This window comes from Talpa europaea (assembly GCF_964194135.1).
Source record: "Talpa europaea genome assembly, chromosome: 12".
NCBI classification, from domain to species: domain Eukaryota; kingdom Metazoa; phylum Chordata; class Mammalia; order Eulipotyphla; family Talpidae; genus Talpa; species Talpa europaea.
Window position 1 is genome coordinate 34,022,438 of NC_140079.1, and position 18,224 is coordinate 34,040,661.

General features: G+C 37.2%; 1 protein-coding gene across 1 annotated transcript in view; it reads left to right on the plus strand.

The window, feature by feature from the left end:
• The window catches only part of GUCY1A2 (guanylate cyclase 1 soluble subunit alpha 2), a gene marked incomplete at its 5' end in the record, with an annotated part of 284,694 nt that overhangs the window by 62,230 nt on the left and 204,240 nt on the right, over nucleotides 1-18,224 (plus strand). Inside the window, one exon of the mRNA XM_084249569.1 lies at nucleotides 14,302-15,020. Coding sequence (XP_084105695.1) covers nucleotides 14,302-15,020 — 719 coding nt within the window. The remainder of the gene's footprint in view (nucleotides 1-14,301; nucleotides 15,021-18,224) is intronic.

The following is an 18,224-nucleotide window of genomic DNA, read 5'->3' on the forward strand; positions in this document are numbered from 1 at the left end:
AATGATGTTAAATCTGCTTACAGCAACTCTGAACAGCTATTCAAGTGAGGATTGCTGGAGAGGTTATGCTATAGCATGGGAACTGTCTATGATTGGGCACAGCCCCGGTTCCCTAGGAAGCAGTCTCTGAGAGCAGAGCTGTGCTGAGAAGGATGCACCTGATCATTCCTGCATGGTCAGTGACCCAGCCAGGTCAACCCTGTTAGGGTCAAGGCTTCAGTATTGCCCTTAGTGGCTCACACCTGTACCCAGTGAGTCATCTCTTGTTTTCAAGAAAAGTAGAATGTGTTTGCAGCTTAATCATTTTAATAGATTTTCCATGAGGAAGTGACGAAAGTGAACCAGGACAGAAGGAGGGTTGGATACTATACAGATATGCACACAGTAGAAGTCTCAGCTGATCCCCCAGAAATGTCTTCAGTGAGGCACGGAAGCCTCTCTACCTCCAGACTAACCACCTCTGGGTGCAGGCTGCCCTGGGGAGGAGTAGGAATATGGCTAGGCAGCTCTCTTCCACTGAAGGGGATTCCCAGAGCAAGACTTAGTTGCAAACATGCCAGCATCCACTGGAGATGAAATACTTCACAAAAAGAATAAAGCCAAAACACAAAGTGTTTTGTGTACATTATACACATTGTGAATGCAACTGTGTAGAATGTGTGGGTATGTACAAAAATTGTAAAGGACACAGAAAAATGAATGCAGCTGTGTTATAAAAGTGAATGCTCATAAGAGCCTAATCCTTTTAGCAAATAAAGTATGAAAGCAAATAGAAGTTTCCTTTGCTATAATGGAATAGCTCTGGGATATATTGTGTCCCCTTTTATTCTGTATTTGTGGGATATGTCAGGTAGTCCTGTGTTCCTGCCAGAGTCACTGTGAGACAGTAACATGCACAAGCAGTTGCTTCTCTTAGGTGGTTAGCTTCTGCCATCCTGAGGGTGGCCATGCTGAGGAGGGAAGGGAGGTACTGGCAGGGTGTTCAGTCTTCAGTTGTGCTATAGGCACACTTTTACCACAGCCCTAAAGTGCTTTCCCCCCTCAGTCCAGTGTCTTTTCTCTCTCTTTTTTTTTTTAAATCTGTGTTTTAAAAGATTTTATTTATTCAAACATACAAGAACTAGGATACAGGTAAGATGCGTGGGAGGGTGAGAGGATTCACCAGAGACAGAGCAGGGAACAGAACAGGCAGACTGACTGAAATACACTGCTGAGAGGAGCAGCGGGTGAGACAGGAGAGGTCTGCTGTTCCATGTGGGATTCTTGCCCACTGGCCGAGATTGAACTGGCACTGCAGAGGCTGTGGACAGCTTCACAGCGCCGCTCAACCTCCTGTGCCACCAGGGGAGGCCCTCCAGTGTCTTTTCTATGCATAATCAAAAGTTAACTGTGTGTGAGAAATGTGAGTGGAGCAGTGTTGCATTAGCAACACCATGCTGATAAATGGGAGTTGTGGAGCAGGCTACACAATGCAGGATGCTGCCCAACAAGCAAGATCCTGGCCTTTTTATTAATAAAATAATCACATAGCATCAGTTATGTGGGGTAGGAGAAAAAGATGGGAAACTGAAAATGGGCTTCAGGGGAACATGAGAGTCTGTTGACCAGATAATTCTTACCTGCGTGATGATGAGGTGTTGTAATTGAAATCATACCCTGGATCCCCAGCCATGGTTTTAATCTTATCAGCAAGGCATTCCACTGATCAGCTTCTGGGGTACGTTGTCATACATCGGTCAATGGCCCCCCAGGCATTCCTGGTAATGCTTCGTGATGCACATACACTTCCTAGGGTGATCGAGCTTTTGGCTCTTGATAGGAAAGGCGCCTGCTAGGGTTGGGCTCTTATCACTGATTAACCAGGCAGTTCTAACCTTGTATAGGAATGCAGAACTGCAGGTAACAAAAATGGTAGCTGAATAGGCTGCTTAGAATTAGCAGACCCACAGAGCAGAGCAGATGAAGCAGTGGTGATATGGAAAGCATCTTCAAATATGTGTGTGCTCAAATGAGGAGTAAATACATTCATTAAGTCAGAGCCCAGAAGCTGTAACCCTGGTGAAAAGCTTCTCTCATAGTGCCTCTTACTGGAAATGCACCCCCTCTAACTCCACTGGCCACTGCTGCCAACTTTCCTTCCATTCATAACTAAGAATGTCCTTCTAAAACACACCATTTCTTCTATACTTTTTCTTCTGTATGCTCAATTTTTATATTTATTTAAAATAGTTCCAGAGACCAGTTTGCACTCTCACCAGCAGTGCAGGAGAGTTCCTTTTTCTCTACAACCTCGCCAACATTTGTGGTTGCTAGTTTTTTTCATATGTGCCATTCTCATTGGTGTGAGATGGTATTTTATTGTGGTTTTGATTTGCATTTCCCTGATTACAAGTGATGTTGAACATTTTTTCATATGCCTGTTGACCATTTGCATTTCCTCTTTGGAGAAGTTCTTTTTTAGCTATTTTGCCCATTTTTTGACTGGATTATTTATTTTGTTTTTGTTGAGTCTCATCAGCTCTGGTCCAACCACTATGGAAAGCTGTGTGGAGATTCCTCAACCTGCTGAAGATAGAGCTTCCATATGATCCAGAAATTCCACTCTTAGGTATTTACCCAAAGGACACAGATTCACAAGGGAAAATTCCAAAGGGCACCTGCACCCCTATGTTTGTAGCAGCACTGTTTACAATAGCTAAGCTTTGGAAACAACCCAAATGCCCAAAAACAGATGACTGGATCAAGAAGATGTGGTACATATACACAATGGAATATTACTCAGCAATCAAAAAAATAAACTCATGCCATTTGCAGCAACATGGATGGAGCTGGAAGGGATCATGCTCAGCAAAATAAGACAGAAAGAAAAAGAAAAATACTGGATGGTCTCACTCATAGCAGGAATTTAGAAAATCTAAATAAGGGACCAGGAAAAAGACTAATTATAATAAAGTAAAAATCAAAATCAACAAAAACTATAAACCAGAGACACACTACGGGGGAGGGGGGAGGGAGTAGGATCAAAAGAAGGGGGTGGGGATTGTGTGGGGACTATAACCAAGATGAAAATGCATACATTGTGCAAAAATGAAAAATGATGTAAAAAATGTATAAAATAAAAAAATGGGAAAAAAAATAGTTCCAGAGAACTGCCTTTAATGCATTTTGAATTCCTTGAAAAGACAAGAGAAGACAACAAAAGAGAAATGAGAGCTGTCTTCAGGTGCTTTAAAGGACTTCTGTGGGGAGAACTGGGAGATTTGTTTACAAAGGAACTCTTGGATTAAAGTTATAGGAATAGATTGTTCCTGAGTGGAAAATGAAGGAACCTTGTGATTCTAGAGATAGTGGGTGTTGTAAGAGGGGTCCATGAGTGTGGTGTTTGATAGAGGCAGGGTGACTGTCTATGTCGAACACTGTATTTTGAGGGTGATTGGAAGTTCCAGTGCTTTTCTTGACTTCATACTTCGACATTACGTGAAATGGCATGTCTATATATTTTCTTTGAAACAAACATGCGTAATTGAGTGCTGTTACCCCACAGAAATATGGGAGTATTAGGATTGCTTGCCTGTGCCTGCAAGGAGGGCTTTCTTGGGCTAGTGTAAGTGCTGTTGGGCACACCTGACAGTGCATTGATGCACTTAAAATCTGATGCTATTTAGCTAATGCAATACTAATTTTAGGTCTTCAGCTAAGCATTTATAAACTAACTTAATAGGTGACTTGAAAGAGTTTTCATATTCCCATCAGTTTCTAGCTCTTTACTGCAACTTTTATTCCAAAAGTTAATCCTTTCTGTACAAATTGGACAGAGGCCTCGGTCCCAAGGCTGGGCTGGAGCAATTGAGGAGGGTGAATCACAATTTAGTGATTGTAAAAAGCACAACAATTAAAGAGGCATTAGCAGTGATTAACAGCTCTGAGTAAGCCCTCTGAGGATCCAAATTATGTTCTCCTGCTGCCACAACTGTGGGGTCCAATTTGAACAGGGCCTCTCTTCCTCCACAGAAGCTGGAATCCATTCATTTGCATAGTAATTCCCTTCCCTACCTTCTCAGCCCTCAGATAAAAGACTGGCAAAAAGTGCAGGCATGAGAAACAGTGAGAGTCAATCTCCATAGGCAGATTCTGAAGCCTGTTAGCCGCTGCCACATTTCCCCAGAGTGGCAGATTGCATTTCAGAAGCCAGGGTCAGGTGTAGGTACTGGCAGAGACAGAGTCTGTGTGTTCTTTCAGTCTGCATCATACTGCTGCTGGGCTGCTGGGTAAGCGTCTGCAGCAATGTGCCAGGGGAGGGAGGCTGGGAAATGTGAGGGCCCCTCACCCATCTGTCAACAGCAAGCACAGAGCTTTGCTAAGAATGCTTGGTCACATAGATGCCACCCTGACTCTCCATGTCCGAGTTCTCACCGGTGGCTTTTCATTGACACTGGAACAAGAGTTCATCAAATAGCAAGTGTTCACACCATTCAGCAGTCACTTGGCATAACTTGCCCAGGCTTAGGGGAGTATTGAAGCATATCAAGGGCAGCAATGTGTAGCTGTTCTCTCATATAATGTATATATAGCATATAGATTATACATAGATGTATGGTAAGTTACATGCAGCCATATTTACTTGCTCATTCATTCATTTATTTTTTTATTTATTCATTGAAAAAAATGTTGCTTCAGAGAAGGCACTGTGCCTGGAATTAGGTTTGCAGTGGCAGTCTTTAGTTTCCTGAATGTTCCATGTGCATTTCCCTTGCCAGATCCTTTGTGTGTGTGTCTTCCTCTGGTCTATAATGGTCTTCCTCCTCCTTGACTGCCTGTTTGACTTTGATCTACCCTTCAAATGTGTTGCTTTTGAAAGAAATCTTTCTTTGGTCCTGTACATTTGTTAGGCTCTTGTTACATGCTCCATAGCATTGTGCACTTACCATCTTAACACTGACCTTCATGCAAGTCCTTTGTACAGTTGTTGGATTATGTATGTAATCATTGGATTAGTCTAGCTTTCATGTAGCTCAATAAGGATATTTCCCATATCTTTTCTGATCACTAGTGTTTTCTACGTGCTCCACACCGAGACCCATACAGAGGAGGCATTCTCTCTCCTATCTTGTAGCTATCTTGTGATCAATGTTAGGATTCCTGTCACAAGGTACTTTGGAAGCTGAAACAGTTAAGGCAAGACTAGTCTAAGCAAATAATTAGCTAAGTGGACACAAATTTCTAATGAAACACAAAATTAGCACACACAGGAGTCTTCACAAATTCAGGAAATCAAGTGTTTCATGTGGCCTGTGTAGAGGTGTGTGGTGAGGACATGAGAGAGTGAGGATGGGGCTACAGGGGAAGGCTGAATCAGGCCCTCTGAGTCTGGGCTTTATTCTCAGGGCAGTGGATAATCACTGGAGGACAGGACACAGAGAAATGATTTGATAAGATTTTATGATTTGTAAATGTTATATGGAGAATGGAGTGAAGAGAGGTTGGACAGGAGAGAAATTACTTAGGAGGCTGTTGAAATAATTTTAGACTATTGATCATGGTGTAAAATAAAGTACAGTTGATCCTTGAACAGTGTTGGAGTTAGGGTCACTGACCCCCACTTCCACCCCTGCATAGACCAAAATCCATCTATAACTTTAGACTTCCCTAGAAATGAACTAATAGTCTCCTATGGACTAAGAATATAAAGAGTTGATTAGCACATATTTTGTGTGTTAGATATATGATATACTGTATTTTTATAATATAGTAAGCCAGAGAAAAATGTTATTAAGAAAATTATGGAGAAAATACATTTATATTACTATACTATATTTATTTGTATTATGAGCTTAAATTATTTACAAGTTGCATTTTCTGTCATATATCAATATTTTTTACATGACACAAAACACTGTAGATATTATATGTACTATCATACTAGACATCAAAAATGAAAAGATAATGTGAAAAATAAATTCCTATTTACAGGCATACAATTTATGTTTTGATAGCAAAGAAATAGTAATATGATTGCTTTAGATAGCCTAAGCTATACACTACTAAATGAATCATTGTAAAATTTTGCTTTTGCAGCATACAGTATTTCAGTCCTATTCATACTAAAGTATTCATGACATACCTGACTTTTTTTTCAATATTTCTATGCTTGTGTGTTTGTGTTTTTTTAAACTATCACAAAACATTTTTCAACATTTTTATTGAAAAAAATCCAGGGCCTCCCCTGGTGTGCAGCGGTTGAGCGCGGGGCTGCAAAGCTGCCCGCAGTCTCTGCAGTGCTGGTTCCATCCCCGGCCGCCAGCGAGGGACCCACATGGTGCGCAGACCTCTCCTGCCATGCCCTCTGCTCCCCTCAGCAGTGTATTTCGTCAGTCTGCCTGTTCTGTTCCCCGCTCTGGCTCTGGTGAATTCTCTCACCCTTCCGCGCTTCTGACTATACCCAGTGCTTGTATAAATAAATAAATCTTTAAAAAAAAAAATCCACATGTAAGTGAATTCAGGTAGTTCCAGCCTATTTGCTTAAATATAAACTGTATTGGTATTCAGATTAGAGAGACTAACAAAATCTGAGTGTAGATGTACCATCTGCAAGTGGCACTCACATGTGTATATTCTTGCTAAAGTGAAATTGCAAAAAAATGCATCTATATATTATTTTGGCAGTTTCCACAGAGCATTATGACATACAAAATTAAATATGCCTTTATATCTTTTTTTGCAAAGTTTGCTGGTTTCAGTTAAGGCATATATAGATTCTCCTAGATTTTCTTCTAAAATGCTTATTGTTTTGTCTTTTACATTTTAAACTTTTAATTGATCTGAAATTTGATTTCATTTGTGCTGTGAGATAGGATTTAATTTTACTGTTTACCAGATGGCTAGTGCCTTTATTAAATAAACCATTTTGTCCCATTGAATTAAAATATGATTTTGTGGTATATTTATATTTCTCAGATGCACAGACTTACTTCTGAATTCTCTATTCCAGTAATACTTTTGTTTTCTCTCAAGGAAATAAAAATTTTAATTATACAGTATTTTTTTTATAATATCTGGTTCCTCCATAGTAATCTTTCTATTCAGGAATTTTTCTGACTCCTCTAGGTATTTATTCTTTCATATGAATCTTGAAGCCACCATATTGCCAAGAAGACTAGTTGAGGCTATAACTGGGAAAGCACTGAACATATATTAATTTGTGGAAACTAGATATTTTCATAAGATCTTTACATCCTAAAATATGGAATATTTTTCTGCTTCAGTTTTTATTTGTTAAGATATGTTTCTTAATATAAATCCTATGCCTTTCTGATTAGATATATTCCTATGATTTTATAGTTTGCATTGATACTTTTTATAGAATTTTTCACCATTTTTACTTTTAGATCCTTACTGCTAATATAGAGAAAAACTGTTGATATTTTCTATATTTCACCTTAGCTGTTTATCACAGTTTCTTACTAATTCTAGTATTTTCTTCTGTAAAATGTATGTTGTAATGTTTTGCATACCACACAAAAAAGGAAATCAAAAAAGAGCTTAAAATTAGAGGGCTTTCTAGGCTTTCTAAATATATAATCTTTATTAGCAAAAATAACCCTTCAGCATTTTCTAGGGTTTCCCCTGTTGTTGTGCTTAACAAATTGTTTGTTAGCTCAAAGATATAGAAACCTTGCTTTTTTCAACCTGAATATGTGTCTTGTTATCTTTAAGTATATAATAAAAATCTAAAAATATTAGGGACAATTAGTTTTAGCTTGTTTACACTTAAAAAGAAATACATGCCATATGCTGTTTTCTCTTTTGGAGAGGGACAGAGGCACCCCAAGTGCAGAAAAAGAGGCGCATTCTATGCCTCTAAAAATGATAGAAAATTACTTTTTAATACTTTATAGGTTAAGAACAAAACTGATAAGGCATTTTCTTTTCACTATTTATCCAAAACTATTACTTCTGAATTATAAAGTACTGTGAAGCTACAAAGCATTTATTTCATCACACCCAAGAGTCAAATGAAACTGTATTGATAAAGAGATTCAAAACAATCTCCCTTCAAATTATACTTTGGTCAGTGAAATTTCTTTCCACGTTCTTTCCCTTGTTATTATTTGGACATATCCACTTCTTTGTAGATGGTGTGACCCTAGAATAATAATTTTATAAAAATGTCACCTGGGCTTTAAACATAGTTCAAAAAGTGTTACAGTCTTGACAAATATTGTATGATGTCACTTACATGTGGAATTGGTATCAAAAAGCTGAACTCAGAGAAACAGAATAGAATGGTGTTACAAGGGTAAGGGATCGAGTGTATGGGAAAGATGCTGGTCAAAGAGTAAGAACTTCCAGTTAGCAGATAAGTAAGTTCTGCCCTAACACAGTGTGGTTATAGTTAGCAATAATGTGTTATACTCTTGAAAGTTGTTACCTGAGTAGATATTAGAAATGTTCTCTTCACAAAAACAAAGTGGTAATTGTGTGAGATGATAGTGGTATTAGCTCATATTAAGGTGGTGATCACTTTGCAATATAGAAATGTGTCAAATCAACATGTCAACTACATCTTAATAAAAGTGGGAAAATACCTTTCTCTAACAATCAGTTCCTTAAAATACTGAAATCTTTTTGCAGTTGGGTCTGGAGGTTTTGTTGTGCTTGAGTTACATAGATGCTATGTTGATCAAGCCTAAGTAATTGATAAGAATTTAATTGTGGAATGTCCACAGTGCACAAAAGTGAGTAGTTGCTAGTACTCAATTCTTCAGTTGAAGTTTAATTATCTTGAAGGTAGACCTTCTGTTTGGTAGTTTCCTCATTTAATGGAGACTGACATCCTTACTTGGTGGGAAGGATGATCTCTGGACTGGAAAGACACTAGTGTCCCTCTTTTATCCATTGATTTTCCCTCAGAGAATCCAAACCTCCAGAGGGTGTCATAACTTTTGCTCTTCATATGGTTCTCAGTAAAGGCAACATTACTCTGTCTAAGCACAGAGGTCAGATTTTTTTTATAATTCTATAAAATAACTAATTTTAGTCTCATTAAGTCAGTAAAAGAGTTTGTTTCTCAAGTTGACACATACCTTTCAAGCCATTGCATGCAGTCTTTTGCCCACTTTGCCTTCAGAAAATTGCTTTGTCAGAGATAACCCAAGTTCTGATTCATCCAGTTTTCTATCCTTATCCATCCAATTTTCTCTTACTTGACCTTACAGTGGTATTTGATAATTGTTGACTGCTCCTTATAACTCTTGTCAACTTTAGCAATACATTAATTCATTCAACTTCCACCTAATAGTTATTGTACATCTAGTAAATGTCAGGCAGAATGCTATGCATTGATGACATAACAATGAGCAAGACATGAATCTTGCTGCACCTCTGCCCCCCAACATGCAGACATTACACTCTATTGATAATATGCTTATTATATGAAGTTTAGTATTAGGTATACCTCTGTTATGGCCCAATCACAGTGTAAATTTAATTATAAAGTAGGGGCCCATGAGAAAAATAATGTGTCTAATTGTCTTGATAGCCTTAAGTATGGCACAGCTGTAGCTCTGTAAGCTTGATCATGTTTATGAAACATACTTAAATGAATGCTTGGTTTCTATGAGTGAATGCTTATTCTTCACGCAAGGCATGATGCTAGAGGTTGATGCATAGGTATCAATAGGACAAGGTTCTTGACCTCATGAAATGCACAATGTGAAGTTGGATGGAAAGCAGATGAGGCCGAAGACATGTCAGGAATAAACAGTTTCATTTACAGCTGATCAACATTAGCATATAGGTTATTCATTTTTTTTTTAAAGAGGTGAATTAGCAGTAAATTAAAATTCTGAATCTTAGCTGCTAATGAATGCAGTATTTTGTTATATGTCTCTTGAGGAAATGTATTCTTTCACATTCAGATGTCAAGCTGTCACAGAGCCTTGTGATAATCAGGAGATGAGCATTGTCTATATGTTTCAAGTGATTTACTCTAAGTAGAGGGTTTGCATCAATCGTAGGTGGAATCTTGCACCAATTATCTGAGCTGAATGACTTTCTTTGTGCTTTCTTTTGAGATTGTTTAAAAGGGAAGTCTTGGCTATTAATTCATAGCATATTTGCAAAAATTGAAGTGATCGTTCCCTAGTTTTAATTTTTCAAACTCTTAAGAATTTTTCTTCTTTGTAAAAATCTTGTATGGTTTAACAATTGTTAGGACAAATTTTTCTATTAGTTAATTGAATATTGTGGCTTGTGTAGATTTACATGTATGGCATTTGAGTATAATATTCAAAATAGTAAATTTATTAATAACATTTACCCTAACACCTGGTAGGCCTTAGTATCATGCTTTGAGAATTAACTATCATTGTGCCTTACAGTACAGAAGTGCTGCTTAAAGCAGTAAGAATTTCTAGTTGATAGAATGCTTTACCTACTGAGTTGTTTTTACTTGGTTGCCTCTGGTGAATTTACTTGGTTTTATTATCTGTTTTTTATAATTTTTAAAAATAAAGTAACTAGTTTATAACATTGTATATGAGTCAGAAATATGGATCCAACCTCTTTAGGTATATGCTGCCACCCCCACACCCACCACTAAAGTGCCCACAATCTTCCACCACAGTCCCTGGGGCCCGGGAACCCACCCCTTTCTTTTCTGGCCTCTCTCTCCTTACTCTAACCTAGATTCTGACATTGAAAGTAGAGCATAAGTTTACTGTATTATATGTATATCTATTTTCTTTACTTAATAGCCTGAGGGCACATTCCATTTTATGAAAAATGGAAGTTAGACAAAATTCTCATTTTTTTCTTCTGTGCATAAAGACCCTAAGTTCTTTTTAGATATGACTCTAAAGTAAAGAAGCACTCAGTAGGAAAATATCAATCAACACTGATATTGAAGGGCCATAAATTTAATCTGTATGTATTAGAATTTTTTATTTACTATGTAGTGATTTGAGTGAGGACAATCTCAGCTAGTAATCAAGCAAAGAGAGTAGAGTTTTATAAAAGCAAAGAGAGAAGGGTGACTGGGTGGGAGAGAGAAACAATAATGTTGAATTAAAGGGGAAATCACAAACAATGTTAGAGAGGATAGGGATAAGCACTCTATATTGGTTTAAGTACTTATAAAAGCAGTTTTAATGGAGCAGAAGTCAAGTTATAATGAATATCGTGTATCTTGCTTTCTCTCTTCCACTCTAGAGAACTGGGCAGAAAATGCTATCAATATCAAATTCAACTGGCATTATTGTTAGTGAATGCAGAGTATGTTGAATTGACAGTCTTTAACATGGAAATGTGAACTCAGTGGGGATGTTTTTATCTTAAGCAACTCAACTTGCCTTTAGCATCACATGTGTGAAACTAAAGTTAATATGAAATGTTTCCTTCTCATAAGGGACTTTGATTTTTTACTTTTCCTTTCAGATAGCTTTTTTTTTTTTTTTTAAGGTAACATAGGTTTACAATACTGTATATGATTTAGGTGGATAGGTTCACACCTCCTCAGATGTGTGTCACCACACCACACCCACCAACACAGAACACTGACCCCCTTCTCCCTTTGTTCCCATCTGCACTTCCTCTGGTAGCCTCAATTCGACAGATTTCTAAGGTTTGTTTGGTTTAATTTTCTCAGTTTGTTCTGTTTCTCTGTATCGCTCAGATGAGTGAAATCATCTGGTAAATTTCTTTCTCTTCTGACTTACTTCACGGGGCATCATCCCCTTGACTTCCATCCATGTTTCAACAGATGGCAAGAGTTCATCTTTTTGTAGCTGCGTAATACTCCATTGTCATTTAACATAGCTTGTAAGAACTTCTTTGGCAGACTGACCTCTTAACTTGGCTACTGGTGTGTTTAGTCTTCATAGTAAGCTTTCAAAATACTCAAAGTGCTTTGATGCTATTAAAAAATATGTTGACTCTTTTTTTTTCCCCTCACTTCTGGATGAGGAGAATCCTTAGGGAATAATAAAGATAGGAACAGCAACTAAGCCATAGACAGTCTAACCTGCTTATGCAGTCTAACAGGATACTAGCAAAGGGTCTATCTTTTTCTAGTCCTACCTGATCTTAAGTACCTCCTTATAAGGTGGAGTAGACTGGACGAGGAACATTGAATATGTAAATGACATGTATTGATTTTGCCCAAAGGAAAAACAATAGAATGATTCTGTGAAACTTTCTTTAATATATAGTCTCAAATCTTTTGTATTTGTTATATTCTTCATCTTTGGAGCACAAATTACCTCCATATTTATCTTCAGATTATCCTTACAGATGGAACTTATTAAGTCGCACGTGATTCTGGTTCGGATTAGTACATAATAAATTACGTGTGTATATATGTTTTATTATAATATCATTTTAAGATAGAGTTCCTATTGCCACAGCCTCTGTGAAAATAAACTGAGAAAAAAGACAAACTCTAGCTGGTCAGATTCCTACTCCACTCTTGGCTGTTCTTACTTTTGTGAGTGAATAAATGTAAGTTATTTCACCATTCTGACATTTTTAATTCTTTGTTAGGTCTCTCTCCCTGGTGTCTAATTTATTTGCATGACTTCCCCTGTTACTATCTTAAATCTTTCAGTTTATACCAGATAACCTCATACCTTTCCTCACTAATTTACCATAAATTCCTTCTCTGGTTGGTGTTTTCCATGTAAGATATGAATTGTGATAAGTTAGATGGTAATATTAGTTGGAGATAATGTAGACACAACTTTATAGTTGCCTCGATAAAGATTCTTTAGTAATGAGGGCAATCCCTAAGAAAAAGATAGTATTTGTGATAATGACAGTAGTGAATAGCTATATTAGCAGCATTAAAAAAGTCCATTCTCCAGGTGTTGGGGAAGAGAGGAATGAATAGGTGAAGCATAGATTTTTAGGGCAACAAAACTACTCTGGCCGATACTATAGTGGTAGACACATAATTATGTATCTGTCAGAACTTAAGGATATACAACACCAAGAGTCAACCCTAATGTTATGTATGGACTTCAGGTGATAATATGTCAGTGTAGTTCCTTGGATTGTAAGAGTTGGCAGGGGGTGCATGTGTAGGGACAAGGGTATATGGAAAATACCTTTACGTTCTACTCAGTTTTGCTGTGAACTTAAAACTGCTCTAAAAAATTGTCTGTTGAAAAAAGATAAACCAAAAAATGTATTCTCATCACATTTTAGAAGCATCTACAAGATGAACTGAAATTTACTTTCTTATCTCAAAATGAATGATTAACATACTTGGGTAACTTGTAGGCCCAATGGAACTATCACTTCTTTCACTCACCAGCTACCTCATTTGATGAGTATTAAAAAATTTACATTTGAGTTTTCTAGATTCCTGCTATGAGTGAGACCATCTGGTATTTTTCTTTTTGGCTTATTTCGCTGAGCATGATCCCTTCCAGCGCCATCCATGTTGCCGCAAATTGCATGTGTTTATCTTTTTTGAATGCTGAGTAATATTCCATGGTATATATGTACCACATCTTCTTGATCCAGTCATCTATTTTTGGGCATTTGGGTTGTTTCCAAAGCTTAGCTATTGTAAACAGTGCTGCTATAAACATAGGGGTGCAGGTGTTCTTTGGAATTGATGTTTCTGTGTCCTTTGGGTAAATACCTAGGAGTGGAATTGCTGGATCATATGGAAGCTCCATGTTTAGTAGGTCCAGAAATCTCCACACAGCTCTCCATAGTGGTTGGATCAGTTTGCACTCCCACCAACAGTGCAGAAGAGTTCCTTTTTCTCCACACCCTCGCCAACATTTGTTGTTGCTAGTTTTTTTAATATGTGCCATTCTCACTGGTGTGAGATGGTATCTCATGGTAGTTTTGATTTGCATTTCCCTGATTACAAGTGATGTTGAACATTTTTTCATATGTCTGTTGGCCATTTGCATTTCCTCTTCAGAGAAGTTTCTTTTTAGCTCTTCTGCCCATTTTTTGACTGGGTGATTTTCTTTGTTGTTGCTGAGTCTCATCAGCTCTTTGCAGATTTTTGTGATCAGTCCTTTATCATTAGTGTTGGGTGCAAAAATGTTCTCCCAGTTGGTAAATGAATATAAGAAAGTGAAAATCAAAATCAACAAAAAACTATGAACCAGAGACACTTTTTGGGGGGTGGGGGGTGGGAGGGGAAGGATTGGGGTCAGAATGGGGCGTTTGCAATTGTATGGGGGAATATAAAAATAAAATTTATTATTTAAAAAAATAATAAAAATTTACATTTGATTATTTTATACTATAGTTCACTAACATTGGCTTCCTATTTACCTCTAGGTTTGAAGTTTGAGGAAATTCAAGAGAGATTTGGTGAGGAGTTCTTTAATATATGCTTTGATGAGAATGAGCGAGTCCTTCGAGCTGTGGGTGGCACATTGCAGGACTTTTTTAACGGCTTTGATGCCCTGTTGGAGCACATTAGAACTTCTTTTGGAAAACAAGCCACTCTGGAGTCTCCGTCGTTCTTGTGCAAAGAGCTCCCCGAAGGTGCACTTCTGCTCCACTACTTCCACCCTCACCCTGTGGTGGGCTTTGCAATGCTGGGCATGATCAAGGCCGCAGGAAAGAAGATCTACCGGCTGGACCTGGAAGTGGAACAGGTTGCAAATGAGAAACTGTGTTCTGATGGGTCAAACCCAGGCAATTGTAACTGTCTGACTTTTCTTATCAAAGAATGCGAAAATAGTAATATCACGAAGAACCATCCCCGGGGGACCTCGCAGGTTCCCGCGGACCTCAGAATTAGCATCAACACCTTCTGCAGAGCCTTCCCTTTCCACTTGATGTTCGATCCCAACATGTCAGTCCTTCAGCTGGGGGAAGGCCTGCGGAAGCAACTCCGATGTGACACTCACAAAGTGCTCAAGTTTGAGGACTGCTTCGAAATTGTTTCTCCCAAGGTTAATGCCTCATTTGAAAGGGTCCTGCTCCGACTGTCCACCCCGTTTGTGATTAGAACCAAGCCCGAGGCTTCTGGTACTGAAAATAAAGACAAGGTAAGTGGTCATTGGTTTGAGATGGGTGAGGGAAGTGCATAGAAGGGTGTATAATTATTTCAGTAAATTGCATGCTGGCTGTACTTGTAATTATTTAGGCAAGAGAGCTTAAAGTGCCATTTAGGAAATTACTGGTCCCTGGATGTATGTAAAAAGATTTGGCCCTGTTCCCAGCCGTTTTGCTTAGTGTCTGCCTCTTTCATTAATTTATTTCAGCATATGAAAGGAAGATATTTATTAATGCTAGCCATAGTAATTATAAAATTGATAGAACTCACTAAAAACTTAATACTGTAAACCGTGAAAATTCCCACTGATTGATGTTGGACTGTCACAGAAATGTTGACACTGAGACTGATTTCAATACTTGCTTGCCTTATCCTGAAATAAATATAGATAAAAAGCTAGCTATGCTTTGAATATGTTCTTTTCCACATTTCATAACCTAGGAACAGCTGGTTTACATCCTATTTTTGTCTTAATATGGAGAATAATTTATTCCCTAAAAGTTGGAAATTAAGTTACTATTACAAGACTTCTCTTCACATTAAATTTTAGTATTGAACTATAGACTCTCATTTTTAGAACAGAGTTACTCCTTGAGAGAATACAATGAGCACTGTATGGTGAATTTCTTTGAAGCCCCTTTGGGAAAATATGGGTTATAAATTATGAATAAATGATGAAAAGATACCAGAATGCATTTTAAAATAGTTGAGTTTAAGCAAGTATTTTCCTTCTTTTTTTTTTTTGAAAAAAGTCTACATTAAACAATAAAATTGTAAGGAAAAGTTCAACCATGACAATTTTCAATTTAGTAATATACTTTTAGTGAATCAAGGGAAAAATAATTTTAATTTTGAGAGTAGACATTGGAATATATATTCAGTTTCCACTAGAACTTCTTTTCTGTATTTTAATCAAGATAAGTGAAGTTTTTTTTAGGTTATTCCATTTGTTTCCAAGAATTTTGGGGAAACGGTTGGCATTTAGAAATGAGCAGGTTGCTTGAGATTAAAGGAAGGAAGAGTAGCAGAAACCTTTGAGAGCTCAGTGAGGGAGACTCATCTATACGTATTCTGCAGTGTCTGTGGCAGCCAACGGGTGAGGCAATAGTCTCCTGAAAGCAGAGCTTATTTTTGAGGACTTTATATAACATTACTTTCAAAATTGACTATTTTGAAATTGAATGGAAAATTTTTAAAAGAAAAATCTGAGAAGGATGGAATGATGCACGTTTCTTCAGTATGACTGAATTCAGTGACTTAGGAGAACATTCCATAAGTTTTTATGACTTAAATTTAGTGCTATGAAAGCATCTTAGGATAAACCTGAAGATTCTAATGTGGCACAATTAGATATCTTAGTCTGAATGAATTACTGTATCCCTTCTTCCTTTCACAATGAAGTTTTAAATAATACTTTTACATATGTATTTAATATTTATTTAACAATATTTTAAAATTGTATATACATATTTAATAATTTAATAATTATTTAGTAATTGCCACCCATTTTGAAGTTTTTTAGAATGGAGTGAGTTGTTAAATGTGTTTTTGTCCATATCTGTAGGTGCTTTAAAAATGGAATTTCATCTACATTTTTAATTTAGAGAACATTAAAACTGTTGACTTTATTTTATAGAAGTGCAATATTTGGCTAGGAAGGTTCAAAGCATCTTTGGCACTTAGAATTGAAGGAAATATTCTTGAAAATGTACCTGAACTAGAGTATATTATTCCTAGCATTCATTGCCTTATATATTTTGCAGACTTGAGAAAAATTAATTCAATTTAAAATCACAGCCTCTGATTCTCCCTTGCCCCTTTATTTTTCATCTGGCTTGTATTTATGTTTGATTTATTACATACCAGGGTAAGAAATAGACATAATGAAATGATGACTCAAATGTCAAGGCCCCCTGCCAATTCCCGTAATAAGGAGCTGTCCTCATTGAGAAGATGCAATTATAATTTAAACATGTTAGTGGCAGTTTAAAAATATAGCATTAGGCAGGATTTTTAGTTAGAATAAAGATAGTAATCCTCCCAACCCTATATTTACGTATTTCTTTATTCACCTGGGTTTGCCAGGATGGGACATTTGGAGGCTGTAGTTGGCTTAAATTGAAGCTAATGTACATTAATAAAGAAAGTTATGACATGGTGTTTTAACCAGATGAATAGCATTTTTGAATTATTATGTGACCAATTTCCACATTTGTGGTTTCTTAAAACATGGAAAGAAAATTAAAAAAAAGTTTCTGCTGATAAATTTTATCTTCCTATTCATTATTTTCCCCACAATGTCTGTTCTTATTGATAAATAACTCCATGTAGTCTGCAATCTCTAATAATTTGGTAGGTTTTGATAAGAAACAGCTCTTTTCAGATAGTTTGGGCTATTTATCCTCACTCTAACAGTGAAGGCCTCGTGGTAATTTACTGTTTTGGTTATGTGCTTAATACTGATGAACCTCTATCCTGACATTCCCCCCCACTCACCGCCAAACATTCAAGAGTGAATGAGACATGTGTAAATTGCAGAATGCACTGTTGTGCTTTTGCCAAACCTTCATCTTTTCATTTTGTCTTGTTAGTCTATGGTTACATGTTTGAACAGAGGTAGGATAGGGCATGTTTTTGAGAATTGAATGTGATACTATCAAAATAGAAAGCTGTCATCCCATTTCTAAAGAATTTATGTTTTGATGCTGCGGTAATGAGTGTTCAAGATGTTGGGCTTGGTCACCAGAAATGTGGATGTCCCCGAGAGGCATCAGGTGCAGCTGTTGGTGGCACACTTCCATGCAAAGGTTTTGGGGTCAGCAGGAACTATTCCAGGTGGCTTGACCAACTTTGGTTCCTATTGCCTCATTCCTTTTGTAGTTCCAGGCAATCGCTCATGCCTGACATATTGATCATGTCCATTTTCTCTCTGATCAGATGTCAAGCCTTAAATAGCAAGAGATTACTTTATTTAAATAAAAACAAATTCAGCATCGGAAATTGAATGAATGGGGAGTCCATATTAACTGTGTCTCTCTTGGGAACTTCAAATCACATAGGTCTTTTGAGGCATTCTAGTGAGTTTGAGAAAAAAAATTGGTGGCAGCCCAGTGGGCAGCTTGGGGGTTCAAATTTAGTCATGTCAACCGACATCATTGACAGAGATTCCAAAGCTTCTTTGTATGGAAAGGACCAT